Source organism: Lytechinus variegatus, chromosome 2 (genome assembly GCF_018143015.1).
Source record: "Lytechinus variegatus isolate NC3 chromosome 2, Lvar_3.0, whole genome shotgun sequence".
Lineage (NCBI taxonomy): Eukaryota > Metazoa > Echinodermata > Echinoidea > Temnopleuroida > Toxopneustidae > Lytechinus > Lytechinus variegatus.
Window position 1 is genome coordinate 82,320,851 of NC_054741.1, and position 25,501 is coordinate 82,346,351.

The following is a 25,501-nucleotide window of genomic DNA, read 5'->3' on the forward strand; positions in this document are numbered from 1 at the left end:
AAGTAAGTATCAAAACACCTGTTTCTTGACCTCGGTCCGAAGATAACATAACAGCCCGAGCCTGGTCCTGGCAAAGCATGCCGCCATTTTTTATTCACTTACTTTCCTTATTTTGAGGTCGATTTTCTTCGTTCGAAATTGAAAATGGACTAACATTGAATTTCTGAATACAATATGCCTTTGAAAACGTGATTAAATATCGAATACAATAATTTCATTCCGAAGGTCCTACTACAGGCAGAGAAGTCTTACGTAATAGCACAGCTGTTGTTTATCATTTCGTCCCTGGCTCAACGCTCATAATCTGGCCTGTGGTGGTGAAATTGAGACAAGGGGATTACCTGGCCAAGATGGGCTTATCGGGGTTGGAAATGTTGTTGAGATTTTTAAAATGAAAAATGGGGTATGGGACCGCAGTTTACAGTCTGAACTGCGGTCTTTCTGCAAACGGGGGTTTGACGTAATGTTGGGAGTTTTAATACAATTATAAATCATTCTTTGTATGAATATTAAGATATTGCACCACACATAACATCATGATATTGCTTCATGCATGACCTGTGTACGATCAGGTTTCTCAAATATAAAAATTCAAAGGTCAATGACATTATGCAAGGTCATCTTTGGATGAAAAGGATATCCTCATCTGTGCCATGTGATTTCCTTGCAACATCAAAGTTCTCAAAGGAGCAACAGCAGAGATCTGAAAAGAAGGTGTGAGGGATACAATAGATTGTAAGGGATGAAAGAAAATGAATGATTACAAACAAGTGCATTGCAATGAAATGACTTCAACGTCAACGGCAGGACAGAAAAGGGATGCAAGTCCCCATATACGTTTACATATCCTATAAACCCTAATAAAGACATGTAAACAAGTCATTGCAGGTTTCAGGAATTTGGTCACATTATGAACAATATGGAAGAGCACAAATAATTTTGATTTATAACATGATCTATTCCCAATTTTCAATTAGTACAATTCATGAAAATAATTTGAATTCCAACCGGAATATATGAACAGAATATCAGCTATGCCAATGTCAACATTTTATCAGACAGCAATTGTATAAATTGATATATTACTATAATTCTGTTCTATTTGCCCCATTGAGAAGCAGTTCCTCAATGAGAACTGAACAGTACAGCTGTGATACTGCTGCAATAATACCTTCATTCTGTTCTTGTCCTATCAAACTAAAATGCAACTCTGTAATTCAGATCTACAAGGACCAACCAGTTACAGTAGTTTAACAAGTAAAATGCCTGTGTCAGTATCACCTATATTACACTATTCAATAGCAGCAGTGCTGAATTTGGAAACAAAAACAGCTAAGATGCTGGTCTCCACATCCAATAATTGCTTTATTTTGTCGTACTTTGATTAGTTTTAATTGTCTTTCATTTTTTTATCTGTGCCTCTTTATAATGTTATATATTTAAACTATTGCCATACTATGTAACATGCATGCTTTTATTCTAGTTGTACATGAAACATCATGATGCACAAATTAAATTTAAAAAAAAAATAATATAGGAAGAAAAATGAAAAGTACTAAGTATGTTGGCCTCAAATGACCCTTGACCATGACCGAGAAGCTTGTTATTCATTTCATATTATTTGAGATCACTCATTTTGCCACTTGAAGCAGGTTTTAGGAAAAATAGAACAGCAGTCCAGAAGCCAGAATACTGTGAATTGAAGATACATGTATCTCATAAAGTTACAGTGTCCTGCTTTTAATTTTTTTCTCTCATTTCATTTCCCCTACTTTCTCTACTTGAAAAATGACATGAGGTGGTTATTCCACTGCATGCCTCGGCCTGTAGTGTCATCACCGATTCTTCATTCCTACAGGACATTGCAATAGTGTATTTTAATGGTATGCATTTCCTGCTGCCATTCTCTGACTTGCAGAGGGTTCTGATAAGTGTATATTGTTGGCTACTTACCGATAGGCCTTGCAGGATTTCTGTAAAAAATTTGTTCCTTCTCTATATTGTAGCCACAAGCAACTATGAAATGACCTGCAGGTGTGTAAAACAGATGGATAGAGATTGAATGCTAAGATTGTGAACACTAGATGACATATAGAAATGACTTATAATTATATCTTTCTCTGTGCAGGTACAGATCCTGTTGTGTAATTTCAATTTTATGACACCTAGACAGATCCTTGTCATTTGATTGGTAGCTTGTTATCAATCATACAACCCATTTTTACAATGTCATCATTCGTGCGATTTGGATCCATACGATTTTTTCCATTGCATGCTCGCCGCCCTTCAGTCAACTAACTGTACTCGCACTACATGCACCTTTGCATCAAAATCAATTAATGTCAAATGACAAGGAGCTATGTTTAGGTTTAATATAAATCAAATAATGAATGTTTTTCATTTGTGCAATAGAGAGAAAACTTAATTTGGCGAAGGATGAAATGAATGATCCATCACCTTGGCTATGCCTTGTTGAAGCGATCATCTCATATTTCATCTCATGAAGTATTCTGTCCATTGCACTTATAAACATTCATTATTTGAATGATAATGAGGTTACTGTAGATGAAGTAATTCATGAACCCTCCCTTCATAATTTCACATGCATCAATGGTAAATAGCAGTTCTTAAACATGAAGTCTACTAAGTAGAAGCTTTGGTATCAAACTACTTTGTCAGCTGGAATGAATTGTGTTCATAATATGATCTCAAAATCCTAAACCCAGGTCTAGATTGGAAGTGGGGTGGGACAACCCAGATCGTGCATTTATTACCTAAAGCCACCTACAAAAAGTCTGATCCATCTTTTACTAGTAAAACTGCTCAGGGTCTTTAGCATCTAATCTTCCCTTTTCAGCATGAATGAAAAGGGAATTCCGAAATACCATTTGGAAAGAACCCGAGTGAAATGGGGCCCCAAATGGGGCACAATGTTGGTATTAACAACTTTAAATAATGAGACATGCTCTCTATTCAAGGGGTGATATTTTGCTTCCTAAATATCTCGGGGAGATTTTTTTTCCCTCTTTGAAGTGAAAATAATTACTTCCTGGAAACTTTGATTATGAAATTCTAAATCATCCCTTGATATACAGGGTAGTGCATTGTCATTTACCTATATATCCTTCCTCCTCTTCCTCCTCTCTCTGGCAGCACCCAAACTCACGATCTTGCTGTGTAAAGATTAACAGGGGAACAATAAGTATATCAACTTCAGAATCACAACCATGTTAATTGTTTCTCAAAGGAGAATGAAACCATTGGAACAAGATAGCTTGTGTGAAAACAGAAAAATCAAAGAAACAGGTCAACAAAAGTTTGAGAAAAATCGGACAAATAATGAGAAAGTTATGAGCATTTGAATATTGCGATCACTAATGCTATGGAGATAGCAAATTGGCAATGCGACAAAGATGTGTGATGTCACTTGTGAACAACTCTCCCAGTACTTTAGTATATATTTCACTTGAATTGCCTCTTTTATCACATCTATCCATAGATCATATGTTCTTTCTACATGAGGGCATGTAATACATATTTTTTAAGAATACATCATGGATAAAGAGTTTGTATCATCATAAGAAAAAGCAAAAAGAGACATTTTGAGGGTATTTTATAGTCCACCAAAGGGAAAGTTGTTCATCAGTGACATCACACATCCTTGTCGCATTGCCAATGGGAGGATCTCCATAGCATTAGTGATTGCAATATTCAAATGCTCATAACTTTCTCATTATTTGTCTGATTTTTCTCAAACTTTCTTTATTCTTATTCTTTGATTTTTCTGTTTCTAAACAAGCACATTTGTTCTACAGGTTTCATTCCAATTTAAGTGTACCAAACTGGGTAGAAAGTTTTTCACAAAGCCTCATACAATTAAAGACCACACATTTTCAGTCATTAGGCAGGTCCTGAAAAAGTAGCTTCTTTTATCCACGCGATATGACTAGAAGGTTTCTGCATATGTAATGGGCTTGTTGCAGACAAAAAACCTTTTTTATTATGCCATTGCCGCTCTAAATATTGACCAAACTTCATGATTTGGCATCTTTATAAGAAAGAATATCTAATATTTCAGGTCATGTGTCTGAATGTTTTAAAAAGATTCTGATCTGGTGACAGTGCTCACTTGGGTCAGCCTTATAGTTTGAGAGAAAAATCATAGTTTTTTTGCAGTTCTTCAGAATGTGATATGGACTCAGCAAAGAACAAGAAATGATTTTTATATGACGTCATGCATTAGAAGAACTCTGCTTGCAATTTCAAAAGTGGATGAACATTCTCAAATTGGAACAAGTGTGAATCTACCAAAGAAGCAATCAGCCACTAACATAACAATCATTTTCAATATGTTGACATAACCTTATCACAAAATTACAAGGATATACAATTATTTGAATTTTTTGTCATATATACTTTCATATCATGCATGCTGATAAAAAGATTGCAGAGGCTGGTAATTGGAGTGTAGTGTTGTACTTGTTACCAACCTTTGTGTCATCACACTCCAGGCAAACAAGAAGACTGGCATCAATAAGAACTACAGCAGGTTGACGCTCTTTGAGCCGACTGATGATCTCATCACGGGAAAGTGATCTAAGAGGCAGATAAGAAATAATTTGAAAAGAAACTTATAGTGCAGAAATAAATGGATCAACAAATCAGAGAAATCACACTAATCACTCCATCAGTGGCATATCTGAAGACAACACGTCCTAAGACTGAGACAGAGATTCCACAGTCTCCTGGCCCAAAAAATCTGAATAAATATCCTTACAAAAATTATATGTTTGAGAAAAACAAATGGCACGATTTTTTGTGGGTTTCTGCTCAGTTACTTACTGAATATTATGTGACGCGATATGTTGTAGCAACGCTTAAGCAAATAATTTTTTGCTACTTCACATGGCCTGATGTTTAATATCAATGAACTAGGCTGTATAAGACTAGCTGCTTTCATGGAACAAGGCTTCATCCTTGAAAGTATATCTTGATAAGCCCTAGCAAAAAAATCAAAGAAACCTCGGTACTTCTCAATTATACAGGTTTGATTCAAGAAACCAACATGCTTCTTTTGACAATGGATATGGAATATAAGATCTTATCAGGGGAATGATTAATTCTTGAATACGTGTGATGTGCACACACGTTTCCTAGAACAAACAAGTGAATTGTCCTCTTCTAGACATTATCATTGTGTCATCAATCGGTGAAACTTACTTCTTAGATGCAATGATACCTCTGTCCTGAGCTTCTAGAAACAGCTTATTGATCCTATGCTCTTCTTCCAAGAAATCGGAAAAATAGGTATTACTGTTATAAAATTCCTGTGAAATAATCAAAGTAGAATTTCACAATGTAAATTAGAAAGATGATTGTGATACAGTTAAGAAAGCAATGTCTTGGACTGCATCAATTTCTGCATTATTTGTTTTTATCAGATTAATTATAATTACTGAAATAGATCACTTAGAGGTTCACACAACAATGACAAATTTTCTTCCTAAAATTTCAAATATACTGACAGAATGTTGTTGCTCCCTCTTCACTGGGCAGGTTCTTGATGCTTCATTATCATCATTGCTTGGTCTCCGATTTAGCCTCATCATTTGAACTCCTTGTCTCTACAACTCTAATGACCTTTATTAGGCAGAGGACAATTATACAACTTACACAAAACAGGTTATAAATTTTGGACAAAGAACAGACTCACCACGGTGGAATATTTTGGATCTACCCCAAATGTGAGTGTGTAGAAGTCGTGTTTGATATTGAACTTTGCCATTAGATGAGCCAGATCTACAGTCCAAATACTGCATTAAAAAAAGAAAAATGTTTGAAATATGATGATAACAATATGACATATTAGATTATCTGAAAGTAATACAATATACAATTGCACTGCTTTAACTTTTAAGCATCTTATCCAAGAAAATATCCAACAGTAAGCTTCATTTCTGTCTGTACAGAAAAAGTAGTAAACTTCTCAGATCGACCATGTGTCTTCAATGCACACAAATATTAGCATCATTACCATCATCATCTTGAAGAAGTTTGTGGAGCATTGTGGCCCAGTGGATTAGTCTCCAGACTTTGACACAGAGGGTCACAGGTTCAAATCCAAGGTATGATGTGAATTTCTTCAGCAAGAAATTGATCCACATTGTGCTTCACTCAACCCAGGTGAGGTAAATGGGTACCTGGCAGGGATATATTCTTTGAAACACATGTGACCTGTTAGTTACAGCCATCCAAGCTAAAGCCGGAAAATGATATCAAAGTCCTTCGGAAGCACTTAGAAATGTTACTAGTAATCATAAGTGCTATACAAGAAAAGTTTATTATTGTATGCTGGTGTTCTTCTTACGTATACCTTGGTAGTATCACATACCTGCTGCTGTTGTATTAAATAAAGTTTTTTAGTACCCCTTGTCTGATGTGTATTTTATTAGACTTCCACAGTGAGAAAGGAATACAACTTTTTTCATTTTGTGCAGGGCTTCTTGGACGTTCTTCATCAACCACCTGCCATACAGTAAATCTACAGACTATCATCTCACTTGAGGTATCATTCGGCTGTACAGAGTAATTTCTACAAATTGTGCAATACAATTTACAAAACAAAAAAAGTTCATATGAAACTTACGCTTTCTTTATTTCTAGCTCTTTGCATGCTTTCATCAACTTCTCATCACCTTCTCCTAGAGAAACATTGCAATACCTAATGGAAGAAAATGCAGGAAACAGAAAAAGCAAAGTCAGCATACTTACATCCTTGAATCTAAACACAGCCAAACCCTGCCCAAAATAGCTGATAAAAGGGGAAATCGCATTTGTTTGAACTTATCAAAATGGAGATAAAAATGAAATACACAATTCATAAACCATATCCATAAACTTTGAAACTTATGACAGCAATTTAATAATGACCTCCAACATGGCCAAAGTTCATTGACCTTAATGACCTTGGTATGTGACCTGAAATTCACACAGGATGTTCAGTGATATCTGATTACTCTTATGTCCTAGTAATATGAATCAGATCCATCAACTTTCAAAGTTATGAAGGCAATTAAATACCCCCAACTTGGCCAAGTTCATTGACCCTAAACCTTTGACCTTGGTCATGTGACTTGAAACTCAAACAAGATGATCAGTAATACATGATTATCCTTATGGCCAAGTTTCATGAACTAGGTTCATATACTCTGAACTTAGTTCTGCTGCCTTCGGTTAAGATTTGATGTTGACGCAGCCGCCATTGGAAAAGCGGCACCTAGTCTCACTCTGCTATGCAGGTGAGACAAAATAGTTTGTTAGTTTAACTATATGAAGTTCCAATGAACCCTTACAAATAAAGTGAAAAAGGATTATCAGTGACCATTCAGGGATTAATAAGCAGATTGAGCTTAATGCAGATTAACATATTTGTAAATTGGATTATTGAGAGCCCTTAAAATTAGATAAATTTTTATTCTTGAAAGTTGTCTTTTATTCCTACACTTGTTGTATAAAATGTTGGTGAGAAGTTAATGATTTGCAAATCCTTTGTGATAGCATTTAACAATATTCTGATAAATAAAATGAAAACAACCAGAATAATTGAGAGACTTTCAACAAGAATTTTTGATGCAATAGAGCTCTATATCAAAAGTTATTGGGCTCACCACAAAGTGTGGTCAAACTGTTTATTGTAACAAACCTGAAAATCATCTTGGCAGAAGCCAAGCCACAATCCCATTGCTCCTGTTGTAATATATGCGGCACATCCATTATTTCTGTCATCTTTACAAATCATAAGGTATCTACAATATTCATCTGAAAAAAAAAGATGATACATTGTCATTTATTATAACAAAATGCTTCAAAAGTAACATCCAGATGCTGACATAATTATCTAGGTATGTAAACATCTAATCAATGAAAGATCGAAAGGTCAGATGACAAGTTCCAGACTATGATCTCTATCATGGTGCAACCCTTGAGAAAAAGAGGATTAGATGACTAGAACCAGGATATCACCATGGAGACATCCTTGAGAAGAGGGAATCAGACAAGATCCAGACCATCATCTCTCATCATGATGGTTTATTGCCATTTCGTCCACTGCCATTTTGTCCACTACCCACATGGTCTAATATCATTTCGTCTACCATCAGTTGGTCCACTATCCACATGGTCCAATTACCATTTCGTCCAATCACCATTTCGTCTAATAGCCATTTCGTCTATTATCATTTGGTCTAATAGCCATTTGGTCTAATGGTATTTTTTTGCCAATTGGTCCAATAGCCACTTTGTCCACTATCATTACGTCTATTCCCATTTGGTCTAATAGCCAAATGGTCTAATAACCACTTGGTCTACTTTCATTTCGTCCATGTTCCATTTGGTCTAACTGCATTTGGTCTACTATCACTTGGTCTAAACTCATTTCGGCTGACAATCATTTGGTCTAATTGCCATTTGGTCTAATAACCAATATGTCCAATTGCCATTTTGGCTAATCACCATTTCGTCTAATATTCATTTCGTCTAATACGCATACTGGTCTACTATGCTGCACTAGCGCCCTCTACGACCCGAGTCGACTCTATTCGCGATTGTGGGCCTAATTAATTACCAATTCTCTTCAACTTCTTGATTTATTTTATCACTGTTGACTAGTGTTGTTCGTCATTGATTACTTTGCATTATGGAAGTGTTTTTAATTATGTATATTATTTCTATTATGATTATCCTTATTATTATCATTTTTGTTAATATTACTGTAATATGATCATCATAATTATTATTATTAGTAGTAGTATTGTGAATTTTATTATTATTATTTATTAGTATCATTATGATGATTATCATTCTTATTATTATATCCATTAATTGCTACAGCATGAGTATATCACAAACATTCTACTCATCGTTATTGTCAATACTACTAGGCCTACATTTATTTTAGGCGCAGGCGGGCTTCTAGCGACGGGAAACGAACAAAAAGGGAGAGGATAGTACAAGGAAAGATAGGACAGATCGGGAAGAGCTCTTTTTTGGGGGGTGGGGGTATATTGATCAATAATATTTCTTTAAAAGGCTATATTGTCTTTCATCTGTTTATCGTATTTTGATATCGGAATACAATATTCTCCTTTCTTTTTTTTAAATAAAAATTGAGCGACAAATTAAAATAAAAGGACCCTTTTCCATTTTCCCCATCTTAGTTCCCCTTTTATATGTGTGTGTGTGCATTTTAGGGGGGGTGGGGGTGCCTGAATTCCCGGGGGGGCCACTTACATTGACGAGTGGATACCATGCGCGACCAAAAAAACACGTAAAAAGGATGTCTTTTTCACGACAGGGCACGTTACGTACGTAACGTGAAAAGGGTATCAAAAACACAAAAATAATGAAAAAAGGGTATCTAATTCGCTAGGAAGATTACGTGTTTAGGGTCGAATTTGCGGGGATGATAAAACAAAATTAAAATGTTTTATAAAGGATGCCCTTTTTGCCCCAACACTTCGTGTTTAGAGTCCGATTTGCGCGAGGTGTAGAAGGTGGGGTCGTACTAAACCAAATAAGGTAAAGCAGACGAGCGAAGGACCCGTAACAATAAAACATTCCTGTACTTGTTTAGGGGTTCATTTCAGGGAATATTTGCCAAGAGTTTCGTTTTGTTTCCAATACTTGTTAAAAGTAGGGTTTCACACGGCAATACTTGTTAAGGGGTGCTTTTTCAGAATATGGAAATTACGTGTTTAGGGTGCTTTTCGAGACCCCATGGTTTCCACTCGTGAATGGAAGTGGCCCCCCGGGCCTGAATTGCTGTACCCACTGAATCGACCCTTGCGATAGTAGTTATCATCACAGTTTTTAGGGTTTTTTTAAAACTAATATCATCAATAATTTCAAGGTATTAAAGTCATTTCGCTCCCCTCCTCGGATAACGCAAATTATTTGTATTAGACAAAATGGCTATTGGACCGAATGGCTATTAGACTAAATGGCTATTGGACGATTTGGGAATTGGACAAAATGGTTAGTAGACGATTTGGTTGGTAGACGAACTGATTATTGGACCTAATGGTTGATGGACGAAATGACTATTAGACGAAATGGCAATTGGACGAGTTGATAAGTAGACGATGTGGATATTGGACCAACTGAAATTAGCCGACATGGCTATTGGACCAAATGAACGGTGGACGAACTGGTTAATGGACGATTTGGCATTAGACCAAATGGATTTAGACGAAATGGTTGGTAGACGAAATGGTTGTAGACGAATTGGCTATAGACTAACTGGCTATTAGACTAAATGGCTATTAGACGAAATGGTGATTGGACGAAATGGGTGGTAGACGAAATGTTGATGGACGAAATGGCATTAGACGAAGTGAATGTAGACCATGTGGTGAGTGGACGGGATGGCAGTAGACGAATTGGTAATTTACCATCTGACACCGTTGAGAGAATCAGATGAAAAGATCCAGTATATCACATTGGTAACACCCTTAGGGGAGGATCAGATCACAAGATCCAGACCATGATCTCTAATCATGGTAATATCCCTTGAGAAGAGAGGATCAGATGACAAGATCCAGAGATTCCTGACCATAATTTCTCATCATGGTGACACCATTGAGAAGAAAGGATCAGATGACACGATCCATGATCTACTCCTAGTCGGCATCTTTAGAAGTGATGATCGGATGACGAGATCTCAAGTTGATGCAGAGCCCACCACGGGCTACGTTTCTCAACACCGTATAGGTAATCGGAGATAGTTAGCCACTTGGCTGCTAAACATTTCAAAAATCCCTCTTGCCAAGATCAGGGACAATAAACTGACTGAAATTTATGCCACCTCCAAACCTGTCATAACGTCTTTTGTAATGATATTGTGGCATCATGTGGATAGACTGTGACATGCAAAAGTGCCTCAGAACTTGAAAATTATAATCTAACATTATCAATATCATAGGAGTTGGAATTCCATTGTAAAAAAAATGGGCTAGATCATTATATGATGATGCCCCAAGAAACTAGTAAAACAGCACAAAATTATTCATTTTGAAATAGTAAACTAATTGAATCAATAAAAATTCTGCCACATCAGGGCAATCCATTTTTTTTTAACCTTTACAAAAATTTTGATGAATTCTACCTCTACTTTTAGACCTCAATGCAGAGAAAAATGGTACATTATATCACACTATTTTGATGATGTTTGGAAACATAAAAAAGCATCTTTATATTAATATAAGTATAATTAATCTTATAAAATAAGTATAATTAATCTTCTAAAATAAGTATAATTAATCTTAAAAAGAGAACCTTATGGTTTACTTTCGTTAACTATGAATATTTTTATCCCAGAACCAGGGTACCCATCTCAATGTCCACACATGACTTTTGAGTCATGAAATGTATTATTCATAACTTCATTTTCTCAGCAATTGAGTGCTCTTAGACCTAGTCTTCATGGTTTAAGTAAGTATGATGCATATTTTGGTGATAATGCGTATCTCCCATTTCATCCAAATAAAATTTGAACCACTCTTTTATTATGGTTTTGTTTTTTTTTTAATTAGGCTTTATTATGACTAGGGCTATGTCTCATGTCTTTCTGCTGATATTATTGATATCAAGGGATTCTGGTTAGGTAGACTTTTGTTATATGGGGGCTTACATTTAGAATACAACAAACTCTAAAAAGAGTTGCAACACCTATGATACTGTGTCTCTTCCCAATCTTAACTGTAACTAGTATATTACAATTATAGAAATATTCATTTAGGCCCTATAGACTAGACCCTTATTATTACAGGGGAGTCTCGTCTGATTTCGCAATCGATAATATATGCAATATGATCTTTTGACCTAGAGCTACACCTGACCCTGGAACTTATGTCATCCTCATAAACAGTACACATGTGGCATTACCAAAGGATCATTTGCACCAAGTGTACACACAATTGATACAGAAATAAAGAAATTAGAGCAAGTTGAACAAAAGCTATAAAAAGGATGAACAAGACCTCATATCATTTGACCTTTTGACCCCATCATTCTGATGAATTTAAGTACATGTATGTGGTATTATCCAATGTCATTTGCACTGAGGCAATTTCTCAATCACATTCCAAGGGCATTATAATGAGGAATTTAACATTATCATTTTCCTTTATCTCAATATCATTTATCTTGACGTTAAAATCAAAATCAATTGATACGCCTTTCGTTTGGAAGATATTTTCTTCGCGTTGATTTGTAGCTTTTTGCATCTGAACCATTCTTCGTAAATACTCAGAGTACTAGAAATAAAAAAAAGTGACCTTACCAGGGGCGGTATTCTGAAAATCGTGTCAATATTGGTTTTAATATCGTGTTATCTCTCTGATTTAACACGCCCCTAACATACCTAAAAATCGGTATTCTGAAAAGCGTGTTATCTCATTTCGTGTTTTTTTCAGCTCCTCCCACTCTGCATGATCTATTTAATCCTTGATTTGCTTTACATGCCTTTCCGTACAGTCCAGGATTACCCGTTGAACCTAGACCTAAATCACCAATTTTAGTTTTAGTTTTTTGCCCAAAGTTTTGTACATGGGCAAGTTTTATGTTTACTCCCATTTTTTAATTATTTTGTAATTTTCATTCACTAAAAAGTATTAAAATTGAAAGAAGTTAAGAGCAAGTTTACGTCGCCATCTTTATTTCTTTTGTTATTGATACCTAGATACAGTAAAACGCGTGCAGAGCTGCAACTTAGTCTTAGATTTAAAAAAATACTTGCATTTGCCAATTAAAATCACGATTCGTAAAATATGTTTCGGTTGATAAATATCAATAAAGTACCGTAATTTATATATTTATTGATTAAAACAAATATTTTGCGATTCCTGATATCTATCAGCAGATGCAAGTATTTTTTTTAATCCAAGTTGGCAGAACTGCCAACTTGGTGTTTGGACCTCATTGGTACTAGGAGTGGATTAAACAAATACTGCCAGCTGTATAGTCTAGACCAGCCAAACATACCGTACCGCCATACCCGGTGGGTGTTTCAAAAGCTGTTCGGAAGTTAAGAGCGACTTTAGTTTAAGAACGACTGGTGATCCTTTATTGTGGTAAGTGGAATATTCATTGGTGATGGTTTAGCGCGAAAAAAGGTTCACCAATCGTTCTCAAAGTCGCTCTTATCTTACGAACAGCTTTATGATTTATATGAAACGGCCGGCGAAGGCGTTAATGCAGTTTCGCACCGGCCCCCCGGTCTTACCGGTACCGTACCGTACGGGAGCTCAATTCTGCGCATTGCAAGCCGGGCGCCGCGGCAAGGGCCAGGGACAAAGAGATTGGAGGTACGGTACCGTACCGGTACCTCCAATCTCCTCCCTCTATGCGATAATGTTGATATTGATAAAGCACGCTTTTAAGAATTTTTCTGATTTGTTTAAGGATCGATTAGGCCTACTTACATAAAAAATCTTTGTGAAGAAAAAGGTCTGGAATTGGAATTTACTTGAACTTGTCTTCGAAGGGTCGGCCAAGGTACGGTGATATCACTTGCACAAAATGGAAATGAAATACCGGTATACAAGCGGGGAGAGAGGAAGGGGGGGGGGGTCGTTTTCACTCTGGGGGATAAAATGGGGGTAATCCCCCAAAATTAACGAGCTTGAATCGCGATCCCCCCACTGCCTTGTGTGATACTAGTATTTTATTTTGGCTTGTCCTGATCGCCCTTCTTTATTGATTTCAAACATATATATACCAACACAGTATACAAATTTCTTAGGAATTATTCTGTTGCGAAGAAATACTTATGGATGCTCTATATTCAGGTCCAAATTTTGTCACCTCTTTAGGTTGGCCGGATGTCCGGGCGGGTCAGCGTCAAACCGGCGTCAAACTTGTACTTCACTGGTTAACATCTCCAATACATATCCAGTCCATTCTCGAATCTGTGACACTGGGTGCATACTATATAATTTATTTCGGACTATTCCAAGGTTTCCTCATTCTTATGTAAAACGAATTCTTACGTTTCTCAGTTACTGACCTCGGAAAAAGGCCTCGGAATGTACAAATTTTTCATCATGACTTCTGGTAGGACCATCCCAGTGAGCAAAATATATGGGGCCCATATGGGTTACTTGTGGGCTTATCTGGGCTAAAAATGTGGGCCCCATATGGGTTGCCCATGTGGGCTATGTATGGGCCCATCTGGGCCCCATGTGTTTTTTGCACCGTACACCCCGTCTGGGGCCCATATGGGCCAGGGTTTTGCGTGGGGTAAATATGGGCAGGCCCACATCGTACCCATGTAAACCATATGGGGCCCATTTGGGCTATGTATGGGCCCATATGGGCCCCACTTTGCCAATCTGGGACCCATATGTACACCCTATGTGGGGCCCATTTGGGCCAAGTGGGTATAGTGTGGGTTGAATATGGGCAGGCCCACATTGCTCCCATATGGGCCCCATATGGGTTTATTTTATTTTATTTATTTCTGCATTCACATCAATATTACAAAATATATATATACAATATTTACAAAGGTAATACATGATTATAACAAAATAATAGTCGCATAGTATAAATATTGTAAGTAAATATTAACAAAAAAAGATGTGTTATATATTTTTTCAAAACAAGGTTATAAATGAATGCAGGAGACCGCCATCGTGAGCGATTAGGCTTGATGATGATGGAGGCCTCATAATGAGGGTTGCCCCATATGAAAACAATACTTTAATCAATTAAAAAATTACATCAATATGTGTCATTAAGGTGACTTTACAACCCAATACTCTAATCCCTATCATATCCTATAATCCTACATTCTAACCCTAAATCCTAATCCTATCCTAATCCTATCCTACACCTAACCACTGAATCTTGTTATTGACTTCTATATATACAGCGAGTTTGCTATACTTGACAGGCAATGGTTAATAACTATTTTCAATATTTAACCTTGGAAATTTTGTCCTGAAATTAAACGTTGTTAGAATATTATGACAGTAATAATAAACGTTCTTGAAATGAATTGAAACTATGGTTTTACAATATTTTAACAAAACATTTTTGAAAAATGTTTTCAAATGTTTTTTAAAAAAATAAAGAATATATTAGAAACATCCTATTTTTCACGTTTTTGTGATGTAATGTTAATTTTTTTAGAAGCAAAATAACATTTTACTAACATATTTACAATATTTCGTATTTGATGTCAAAATATTATTCTAAAACGCCGGCTGTTAAACTAGTCTGACAATTACATCAAACGTTCTTAAAATGTTACGAAACTATGTTTAAATACTAGTACTATGTTAACTAAACGTTTTTGAAAAATGTTTCTCTATTAGTTTTCAAAAACGTTACTGGAATGTATTTTAAACACATTTCCGATGTTTTTATGATATATTTTTTACAAATTTTTTTCAAAAACTTATTATTCTTTACTAACATTTTATAAGGGTATACATTTGATAAAAAACTAACATTTTCAAAATGTTGTTATAATATTATAACAACACCAACCATTATAGAAAAGTGAAATATGTTTTTATAATAGTCAAATACTTCAAAATGTATTTTAAACATCCTTATTTTAGTGTCTTTATAATACAATTTTAACATTTTTTAAAACACTTTACCATCTTTATAATATTACACATGGGATCTAAATATATTTTTAAAGGTTGTTATAGCAATAACATCAAACGTTCTTGAAATTTCACTTAAAAAGGAAAAAAAATATATATTGTTTAATACGTTTTTTTATGATATACATTGTAACATTATTTTACTAAAATCAATTTTTCTAACGTTATACATTATGTAAAAAAATATATATATGTTGTTAGAATATGAAAATAGCATAAAACATTCTCGAAATGTCATTATAATATGTTTCTCAAATATGTCAATAAAATCAGAAACATCCTTATTTTGACTTTTTCAATATAATTTTAACCTTGTTTAACGAAAAAATATTTACTAACATCTTTATTATGTCATGCATTGGATGTGACAATAACATCAAAAGTTCTCTAAAAGTTATAGTGAAAATATATTATCAAAAAAATAACTGAACATTAAAAAAAAAAATAGTTTCATAATTTTTTCCCAAAGTGTTGATGAAATGTATAGCAAATATCGTTATTTTTATGTTTTTATGATATCATTTTCAGAAACAAAATATTTTACTATAACATCTCTATGATATTAAAGTAAATACATCGGATATAAAAATACTATTTAAAAATATGTAAAATTTACAGATAATAGCATTATAGGTTGTAGAAAAGTTATGAAAATACAGTCTTAAAATATTTTAGTTAAATATTCTATTTAAAAAGTTTTGTTTGTTTTCCCAAAACATTGACAAAAATCTATTCTAAACACATTCTTTAAACGCTTTTATAATATTTAATGATTTTTTTTCAGAAAGAAACACCTCATAACTTTAATAACATTAAACGTTTTAGAAAGGTCACGAGAAAGAATTTAAAAGATACTCTAACGAATCGTTTTTTTTAATGTTTTTCAAAACCCTATATAGATAAGAATTCTTTTAAACAAAACCATTTTCACATTTTCTTGATAATTTCTTTTCAGAAATAAAAGAAACATCTCAATGACATCTTTTCGATGTGATAAAAAATGCTTTCAATGTTATCAAAATGTAATGACGGCACAATCAAACGTTCTAAAAAGTTCATTTTGAAAATATTAATCACATGATTAAAAGAATGTTTAGAAAAATATCATTAAAATATGATTAAAATGATATCAAATGTTCTAGAAAGGTCAAATAAAATATTTTGACATTATAGGGATTCTTTTAAAAAAACGTTGGAAATAATGTCGAGGAAAAACCATCCTTTATGTTTTTATATGACATCATGATTATGTTATAACGTTGTTGAAAAAATATGCCAACGTTGGGAAAACGTTTGGCCATCTGGACACGATGTAGCAGTCATGAATATTAATGGGAACAGTGAATTAATGACCAAAACTTTAGCTTAAATAGATATAACAATTAATGTGATTACTTTTACGCACTTGTTTCTCCATAAAAAAATATTCAGAAAAGTATGTGGCTTGATTACCATATCATTTCCATAAAGTAAATGATTCGTATAGGTGAAAATTTCAAGGTTAAATACCAAAAAACTGTTATTAACCGTAATCTGCCAAGTATTGGAAAGTCGTCACAAAGGAATCAATGGCAGGATTCAGCGGATAGGTGAGGATGTAGAAGAATAGGTTTAAGATTACTATAGAAATAGGTTAGAATATAGGATAGGATAAGATTGTGGGATGTAGTTGTAAAGATGATTCACGTATGAAAAGGCCGATTGTAATGATGATTGCTATTGTAATCGTGAATGTGATTAGCGTTCGTGATTCTAATCATGTTCTAGTTTGGTTTCACGCGTGCTAAATATTTGTCATTAGCCTTGTTTTTCACTGGAATCATCATTCAAATTATGATTTTTTTACCGTGTGAAAGGGCGGTAGGATGATTCAAGATTGGCGTATGAAAAGGCCCTAATCATGTTCTAGTTTGGTTTACACGTGCTAAATATTTGTCACTTATTTTTCACTGGAATCATCATTCAAATTACGATATTTTTTTCGTGTGAAAGGGCGGCAAGAATCACGAACGCTAATCACTGTCACGATTACAATAGGAATCATCGTTACTTTGGGCCTTTTTACACGAGAATCTTGAATGATCATTGTAACGATTATTGCAATTCGTTTTAAGAATAATTGTACCATTCACACGTTTACTCGAAAACTGTGATTTGAATTCGAATTCCTGATCGATGGCGTTTGTGTCCTTCGTGACTTGTCAATCAAACCCAATGAAAGTACTGCATCGCAAAAAAACTATGTATAGCAATTGCATTAATAGTATCCCTAAATTAGACCTTAAAATATCCAATCTGGAATAAAATTATTGGAAATGGTTTTTCAACTGATTTGAGTAGGTATGGGTGTCAACATTTACCAAAAAAAAAGTTAGGAGGAATACGGGTTGGGGAAAGTTCAAGGTCAAAGGTCAATGACCTTTTCATATATACCGTATAATGATATATCTGAGATGGAAAGGCGCAGGTTGGTGATAATGGTGTCAAAATGCACAAATTTTTACCAGAATATCAAATAAAATAGAATTAAGTACCTAGCATGCACATTCACCGATGAAATTCAAGGTCAAAGCCTTTCAAAGGTCAATGACCTTTTTTACATTATATACCATACTGTATAATGGTATCTCTGAGATGATAAGGTACAGGCTAGTGATCATGGTGTCAAAATGTACAGATTCTTACAAGAAGGTAAAATAGAATGAATGTGAGTACCTAGAATGGACATTCACCAATAAAATTCAAGGTCAAAGCTTTCAAAAGGTCAATGACCTTTTTATATTATATATATCATACTGTATAATGGTATCTCTGAGATGAAAAGGCACAGGTTGGTGATCATGGTGTCAAAATGCACAGATTCTGATCAGAAGATCAAATAAAATAAAATCAAGACAAAGAATACATATTCACCAATAAAATTTAAGGCCAAAGGTCAATGACCTTTTATACATTATATACCAAATTATATACTGGTATCTCGAAGATAAAACGGCGCAGGTTGGTGTTCTTGGTGTCAGAATACACAGATTCTTACAGGAAGATCAAATAAAATGAAATTAAGTATCGACAATGCACATTCACCCTTAAAATTCAAAGACGAAGGTCAATGTCCTTTTTGACATTAGATAATAATAATGGTATCTCTGAGATAAAACACCACAGGTTAGTGATCTTGGTGCCAAAATGCAAAGATTTGTACAAGAATCTTCTGAAAATGGGTAGGATAGGTCTAACTCTCATGTCACAGCTAGCATCATCTGAGAGCATTTCCAAACAGCAGAGGGATGATGATGAAGTGAAGGCCATCATTAGAGCTGCATGTATATCAACTTCAACAAAGATGAATTCCCGTATTATTATTAATTACCTCTCATTGCGAGCTGCCAGAATCTCTTGAGATGCTAATGTTGCAGGACAAAACTTCATACCTGCACTCTGCCGTACGTCACCCATGATGCTATTTTTCTACTAGGTGTCAGTTTGTACAAGGATCATTATTTGGTCCAGAATAACTGAGTGTTATCATGCACAAATTAGGCATATGATATGATAATGAAATTCAAAAGGAGATAATAGCTTAAAAGTACACATCCATTGACCTAACAAAACTCCTACAGCACCACGTCCAGTTCTTGAGAATCAAGCTATGCAACATATCAGCAATAATATAGACCCTGGTCTGATATCCCTTGACAGAACATTATTAGGCTTTCATTGAATGGGCCAGATCAAAGTCCTGAAAATGTCAGAAGGTTTTCAAAAGTTTAATTACTCTTTGCTGAAGTTGAGACACTTAACTTCATTTACTATGACAAAAGCTGCAGCTCTAATGATTGCCTTATTTTAATTCTTCATCATTGTCCCTGGCTATATGAAAATGTTCTTAGATGATGCATGCCATTAGGGTTAGGCCTATCCTTTCCATTTACAGATTAAGTTATAGTTTATAGTATTGATTGTAGCAATTGAGGTTAGTGACCTATTGCTACAGAAAAATTAGTACCTTGATTTAGATTTATAAAATGCATATGTAAATGCTCCTACTTTAGACAACTTCACCATTTTAGACTATATCATACATGATTTTTTTTACACTTTTGGCAATGCATTACTACAATATATATTAAAAAGTGCTATTTGATATCGATTTCAAGGTCAAGGTCAAGGAATCAACTATTAAATTTAAATTTGTGTTCATTTTCAATGCAGGTCAGTCTTTTTCCCATCAGAATCACTATATACAATGAAGTTATCAAGTTATCGACCTATTTACTTAAATTCCCTGACATTATTGATATAGTTGATTGACTTCTAACCCTTAAATATATTTTCCATGGCCGCCATTATTTATCCTTTTTTCAGAGTGAAATTATTAAACATCCAAGTTTTCATTACAAATAGGTATCTTTCTTTCTATAATTCACAAATAAAATGTGAATATAATAATTATGAATTACTATCTTTTTTTTGGGGGGGGGAATCATGCATGGATGTATAAATATTTATTAAATTTTGACCTTTGACTCTGGATATCAAAGGTGAAGGTTAATTCTTTATGATTATTTTGTGCCTTTTCATCTTCTTGCAAAAATTGCTTTTTGACACCAAATCACCAACCTGCGACTTTTCATCTCAGAGATACCATTATACCGTATATAATGTAAAAAGGTCATTGACCTTTGAAAGGCTTTGACCTTGAATTTCATTGGTAAATGAGCATTGTAGGTACCTTATTTGATTTTATTTGATCTTCTTGTAAGAATCTGTGAATTTTTGACACCAAGATCACCAACCTGCGCCTTTTCATCTCAGAGATACCATTGTACCGTATATGGTATATAATGTAAAAGGGTCATTGACCTTTGAAAGGCTTTGGCCTTGAATTTCATCGGTGAATGAGCATTGTAGGTACTTGATTTGATTTTATTTGATCTTCTTGTAAGAATCTGTGCATTTTGACACCAAGATCACCAACCTGTGCCTTTTCATCTCAGATATACCATTATACCGTATATGGTATATATTTTTTTAAAAAGGTCGATGACCTTTGAAAGGCTTTGACCTTGAATGTTTTGGGTTAATGTGCATTTTGGGGACTTAATTTTATTTAATTTTATTTTATCTTCCTGTAAGAACCTCTGCATTTTGACACCAAGATCACCAACCTGTGCCTTTTCATTTCAGAGATACCACTATACCGTATATGGTATATAGTGTAAAAAAGGTCACTGACCTTTGAAAGGCTTTGACCTTGAATTTCATCGGTGAACGAGCATTGCAGGTACTTGATTTGATTTTATTTGATCTTCTTGTAAGAATCTGTGCATTTTGACACCATGATCACCAACTTGTAGTATTTTATCTGGGAGATACCATGATACAGTATATTTAAAAAGGTCATTGACCTTTGACCTTGAAAAAAGCACTTTCCCCAACCCGTATTCTTCCTAACCTTTTTTGGTAAATGTTGACACCCATACCTACTCAAATCAGTCAAAAAACCATTTCCAATAATTTTATTCCAGATGGTTACTAATTATGGGATACTATAACTACGGAAGTGCTTGAAAGGTCACGTAAGCTCCGTCCCTAAGATGTTTTGGAGGTCAAACCTTTCAGACGTAAAATTCGATCGTACCGTAATTTGTGTGAAACTGAACTGGAATTCACCTCCGGAGTAGAATTTGAATTCGTGATTGTGATTAGCGTTCGTGATTCTAGTTAGGTTTTACAAGTACTAAAAATTCGTCATTGAAATTATTTTTCACTGTAATCATCATTCAAATTATCATTTTGGTACCGTGTGAAAGGCCGGAATGATGATTCAAGATTCACATGTGAATTATTTATCTTCCTCCTCTTTTTACCTCTTCTTTTCTCCTATCATTTTCCCTTTTTCTTTCTCTCCTTTCTTCCCCTTTTCGTTTTTTTTGCGCCGACAACGGGGCGGCAACGGGGAAGTGGGCGTTCTCTAGCCCCCCTGGATCCGCCTATGGGTTAGGAATACTTGAAAATACCGCAGGAAAGAAAAAGACAACTCCACAAGACAAAAATGCAAAAGAGCGAAGTTTAATACCAGAGACAAAGCGATGTGTTGTTTATACCGGTAGATTTTCTGTACTCTTCGGCGTAGATATTATTTACTTTTACACTCTGAAAGATAAAGGTGCAGATATTCAGGAAAGGTAAAATTTTGTGCCTGTTTGAGTGCAAACATTAAAAAAGTTTATATTTTTGTAACTTTTCCATGTAGGATGAAACAAATTTCAAAATGAACATGATGAATGAGCTGTCAGTGTTGAATTGAAAGTGTGCATGACTAAGGAATTAAAGGACGTTTTCGGGTGTAAAATTATGTTCTCAGTATCAAATTTAACAACAATTTTATATGTGTTTGTTTCATTTATTGATATTGTTGGAAATAATAGACTTAAGTTTCGATGAAATACTGTTATGTTTTTTTTATTTGGGGCATTTTTTTCAAATTTAAAATCTAAATTTTACGTAGGTATGCATGCACATCTAACACTGCTCCGGTAATGAAGTGCATGCAGTGGGTCCGTGCAAGAGAGTTAGTGCGACCGACCGAGAAAAAAAATAGTCAACTATGTAGAATGAAATTTGCATTTTACAGGTATTGACGGCATGATAAGGTGGATTTTTTTAACATCAAGTCGTCCAGTTTCGTAATATTGGAAATATTCTTATCAAAATCTTCGTTAAAAAAGCGGTAGTTTCTATGGAAATGACAAAATCGGTACGCTTAAAAGTGTGTAAAAAGCTGAAGACTAGAGTTGGCAACTTTGCTATATATATTTTTCATGACAAATGATTTTGTATAGTTCATAATGAAAAATCATATTTTGTGAAAAAGGGTAATTTGAACTCAAATGGCATCATGGTGATTTGATATTCAGTGAGATATTAAAACACCAGTTTTGATGTTTTAATTGATTATTCATATATTCTTTTGAATTCCGCTTTTCATTAGACCCACTGGAACACAACAATGCATCTATTGGCGACTAGAACATGCAGCATGCTGGAATCTAATAACCATTTAGTCCAATTATCACTTCGTCTTATCACCAGTTCGTCTTTGACCATTTCGTCTCAAAACCGTTTGGTCTAATATCCATTTAATTTTCTTTCATTTTGCCCAATTAACACTGTCTTATTCCAATTAGACTATACTAAGTAAATGGTATATGGACTAAACGGCTATTAGACCAGTTGGTTATTGGACGAAATGGTGAGTGGATGAAATGGCAATTATACAATTTGGATAGTAGAAGAACTTACGGTAGACCAAATGATAGTAGACGAGTTGGTAATTGGACGAATTGGCATTAGACCAATTGCTAATAAACTGTTCTAGTCACCTATATTCTTTGCATTTTTTGTATCCTGTTATATCAGCATTGATTAAACCTTGCTTTGAATTTTGCCAAGAAAGGATAAGTTATTTGCACAAACTTGTCATTGAGGTAACTGTAAACTGGTTTATAAAGGGACGTGTGATCGAGTCGGGTCCCCAAACAGAGATATTATTATCAATGGTATTCAAGAATAGATACACGACACGCAGTATATGATTAAAACACGTTAGAATAAACAAACGCACAATGACGTGACATTGGGAAGCTAATATAGCACTGAGGTCTACTGTATATATATTTTTGAGATGCATTTAGTGTCCACTAAGATATGTTTTTAAAGCAAGCACATGAGAGAAATATTCAAGTTTTTAGAAAATCCACTAAAGAATAATGTATCGTGTAAGGAATTTCCCGGAGTTTACTTTTTTACATCTCTAAATGTCATAAAATTCAGAATTTTTTTTTACAAATGCATTACAAATGACTCAAAATATGTATATATTCTATAATCTCAAAAATACGAATGCAGTACCGTAATCCAATTATGTTGTTCAAAAGCATTTGGTAAATGAGAACAATTCAATTAAAATATCTTTCTCAATAAAAAGTGCTATGCTATAATTTATTTGTCCATAATCTTATACAACGAACAACATTTTCTACGAACAATGGCACTTTATTTCATATGTAGCTGTGACATTTTCTCTTCTAATACGATAATTAGAATATGCAATCAAATGCATCTTAGTTGTTTACATGTATTTTATTTACAAAAGAACATTTGTGCTGATAAATTTTATTAAAACGATACAAACATGATACCAAAGTAATATACATAAGATATATAGGTAGCAATCATAACAGCAACAGAAAAGGTTGATTAGTTCGAAATATCTGCCTTATCAGCTGCTGTTTATTTTAAGAGTTATGATAATAAATTGAATTTGTGTTGGGGTCATGTAGAAAATGGGCAGTTCCACGGTTATGGTGTGACATTCAGAAACAGTTTTTTTGCATTCAAACAAAGATATCACCCATATTTGAATAGTTATTTGCAAAGAAATGGTACCTGACAGTAGTTGCTGAAACCCACTTTTATAACATTTGTTATTTTGATCCACTAAATTAATGAGATATGAATATTCATAAACATGGTTACGGAGTGACGCAAAATTGGCATGTATATATGAGGAGAAAACATATTGCTCAAACTATGTGACCTTTGAATTGCTATCATAATTTTGATTTATTGATTGGATTCTATTTTTTCTAGCTTTAATATGCTGCATTACATTAAAACATGGTGTATTATTTCATTCATTAAGACTTAAAACGTAAACCCTTACCCCCCGGGGGGGGGGGCACTCAGTATATAATGCATAGTGGGTATGTGCCTCGGAGGGGACCCCCATTTTTACACTCAAATTTCCATTACAAGGCATAAAATTTTTGTCTTATTGAGAAGAAGAACAAAGAAAGCCGCTCCAAGGCATAGCATTTTCTTTTTATCGAGAAAAAAAGAAGAAAGAAATATGCTCCAAAGCTTCGCATATTTTTCGTTACGCCGTTCCCATCGCGTTGATCTGCTAAAATGAGCTGCATTTTGGTGAAAAGCGGCCGCAGAGCGCTGTCTACCATCGCCTCAGGTGCCATGAGCCTAATTACATCAGGAGGACTAAAGATATTCGTTCGACCAACCCATTCGATTTTTTTTAATTTGATGTTGCTGATGACAAAAATGTATGAATATAATTCAAAATCTAACACTGATTCTAGAAATGGTAACTACTGGGGGGGCGTTTCATGAAAGGACTTGTCGGACATTTTATCCGACAAGTATACCAGTTTATCCGACAGTTCCCATAGGAACAGTGCCTCTCAGCCAATCAGAATCAAGGAAAGATGTCAGATCTGACAACTTGTCGGATGAAAATATTGATGAAACGCTCCCCAGAACTTCCTTCGCCCAAATTGGGAAGATAAATAAGTGACTTGGAACTATTTTTTGACTGGCGGACTAATTAGGGCTATTTTACTGTTTCAGTTGATGAATTTGATCCATTCATAGTTATCTTCATAAATGGTGATTTATTTTTAAAATGAGCTGGCTACGGTAACCTTTCCTGGTCAGATATGGAATGTCAGATATATATCCTATCCAATGGTAGTAAACATTTCACCCTCTAATTTCACATTTATTTTTTATGAATTTTTCAAAAGTGCCGTTTTAACACAAGTCTATGGGGAATGTTTTACGCGCGTGACACCCTCAGCTCTCCGCGAGCGCACCCGGCGGAGGCCGCGCTAGCTGCATAATTATCATCCATGACCGTTCCATGGGGATGCATAGACACTCACACGCTGGCGATCCGTTCCAACATTTGTAGTTCCCGACGAAGCCCGTTCCGAGGACCCTCCTTTTTACAATAAGCCCGCTCCAAGGCC

At 34.7% G+C, this 25,501-nt stretch overlaps 1 protein-coding gene across 1 annotated transcript; it reads right to left on the reverse strand.

The window, feature by feature from the left end:
- Positions 1–221: 221 nt before the first annotated feature.
- LOC121409267 (protein GUCD1-like) lies at positions 222–13,566 on the reverse strand. Its single transcript, XM_041601147.1, has 9 exons — positions 13,479–13,566; positions 7,703–7,818; positions 6,647–6,721; positions 5,714–5,813; positions 5,221–5,327; positions 4,491–4,596; positions 3,116–3,173; positions 1,954–2,028; positions 222–703 (listed from the first exon to the last, which is right to left on the reverse strand). The coding sequence occupies exons 2-9, from the start codon at positions 7,783–7,785 to the stop codon at positions 618–620; spliced, it is 690 nt and encodes a 229-aa protein (XP_041457081.1). The 5' UTR covers positions 7,786–7,818; positions 13,479–13,566; the 3' UTR covers positions 222–617.
- Positions 13,567–25,501: the final 11,935 nt, after the last annotated feature.

Bases quoted from the DNA above. Each gene is read 5' to 3' on its own strand.
- LOC121409267 (XM_041601147.1), bottom strand. From the start codon at position 7,785: ATGACAGAAATAATGGATGTGCCGCATATATTACAACAGGAGCAATGG. The intron at 6,722-7,702 runs GTTTGTTACAAT...TTCTTCCATTAG, and splicing joins TCTGCCAAGATGATTTTCAG to GTATTGCAATGTTTCTCTAG. The intron at 704-1,953 runs GTAAGTAGCCAA...CCTTCTTTTCAG, and splicing joins AAATCCTGCAAGGCCTATCG to ATCTCTGCTGTTGCTCCTTT.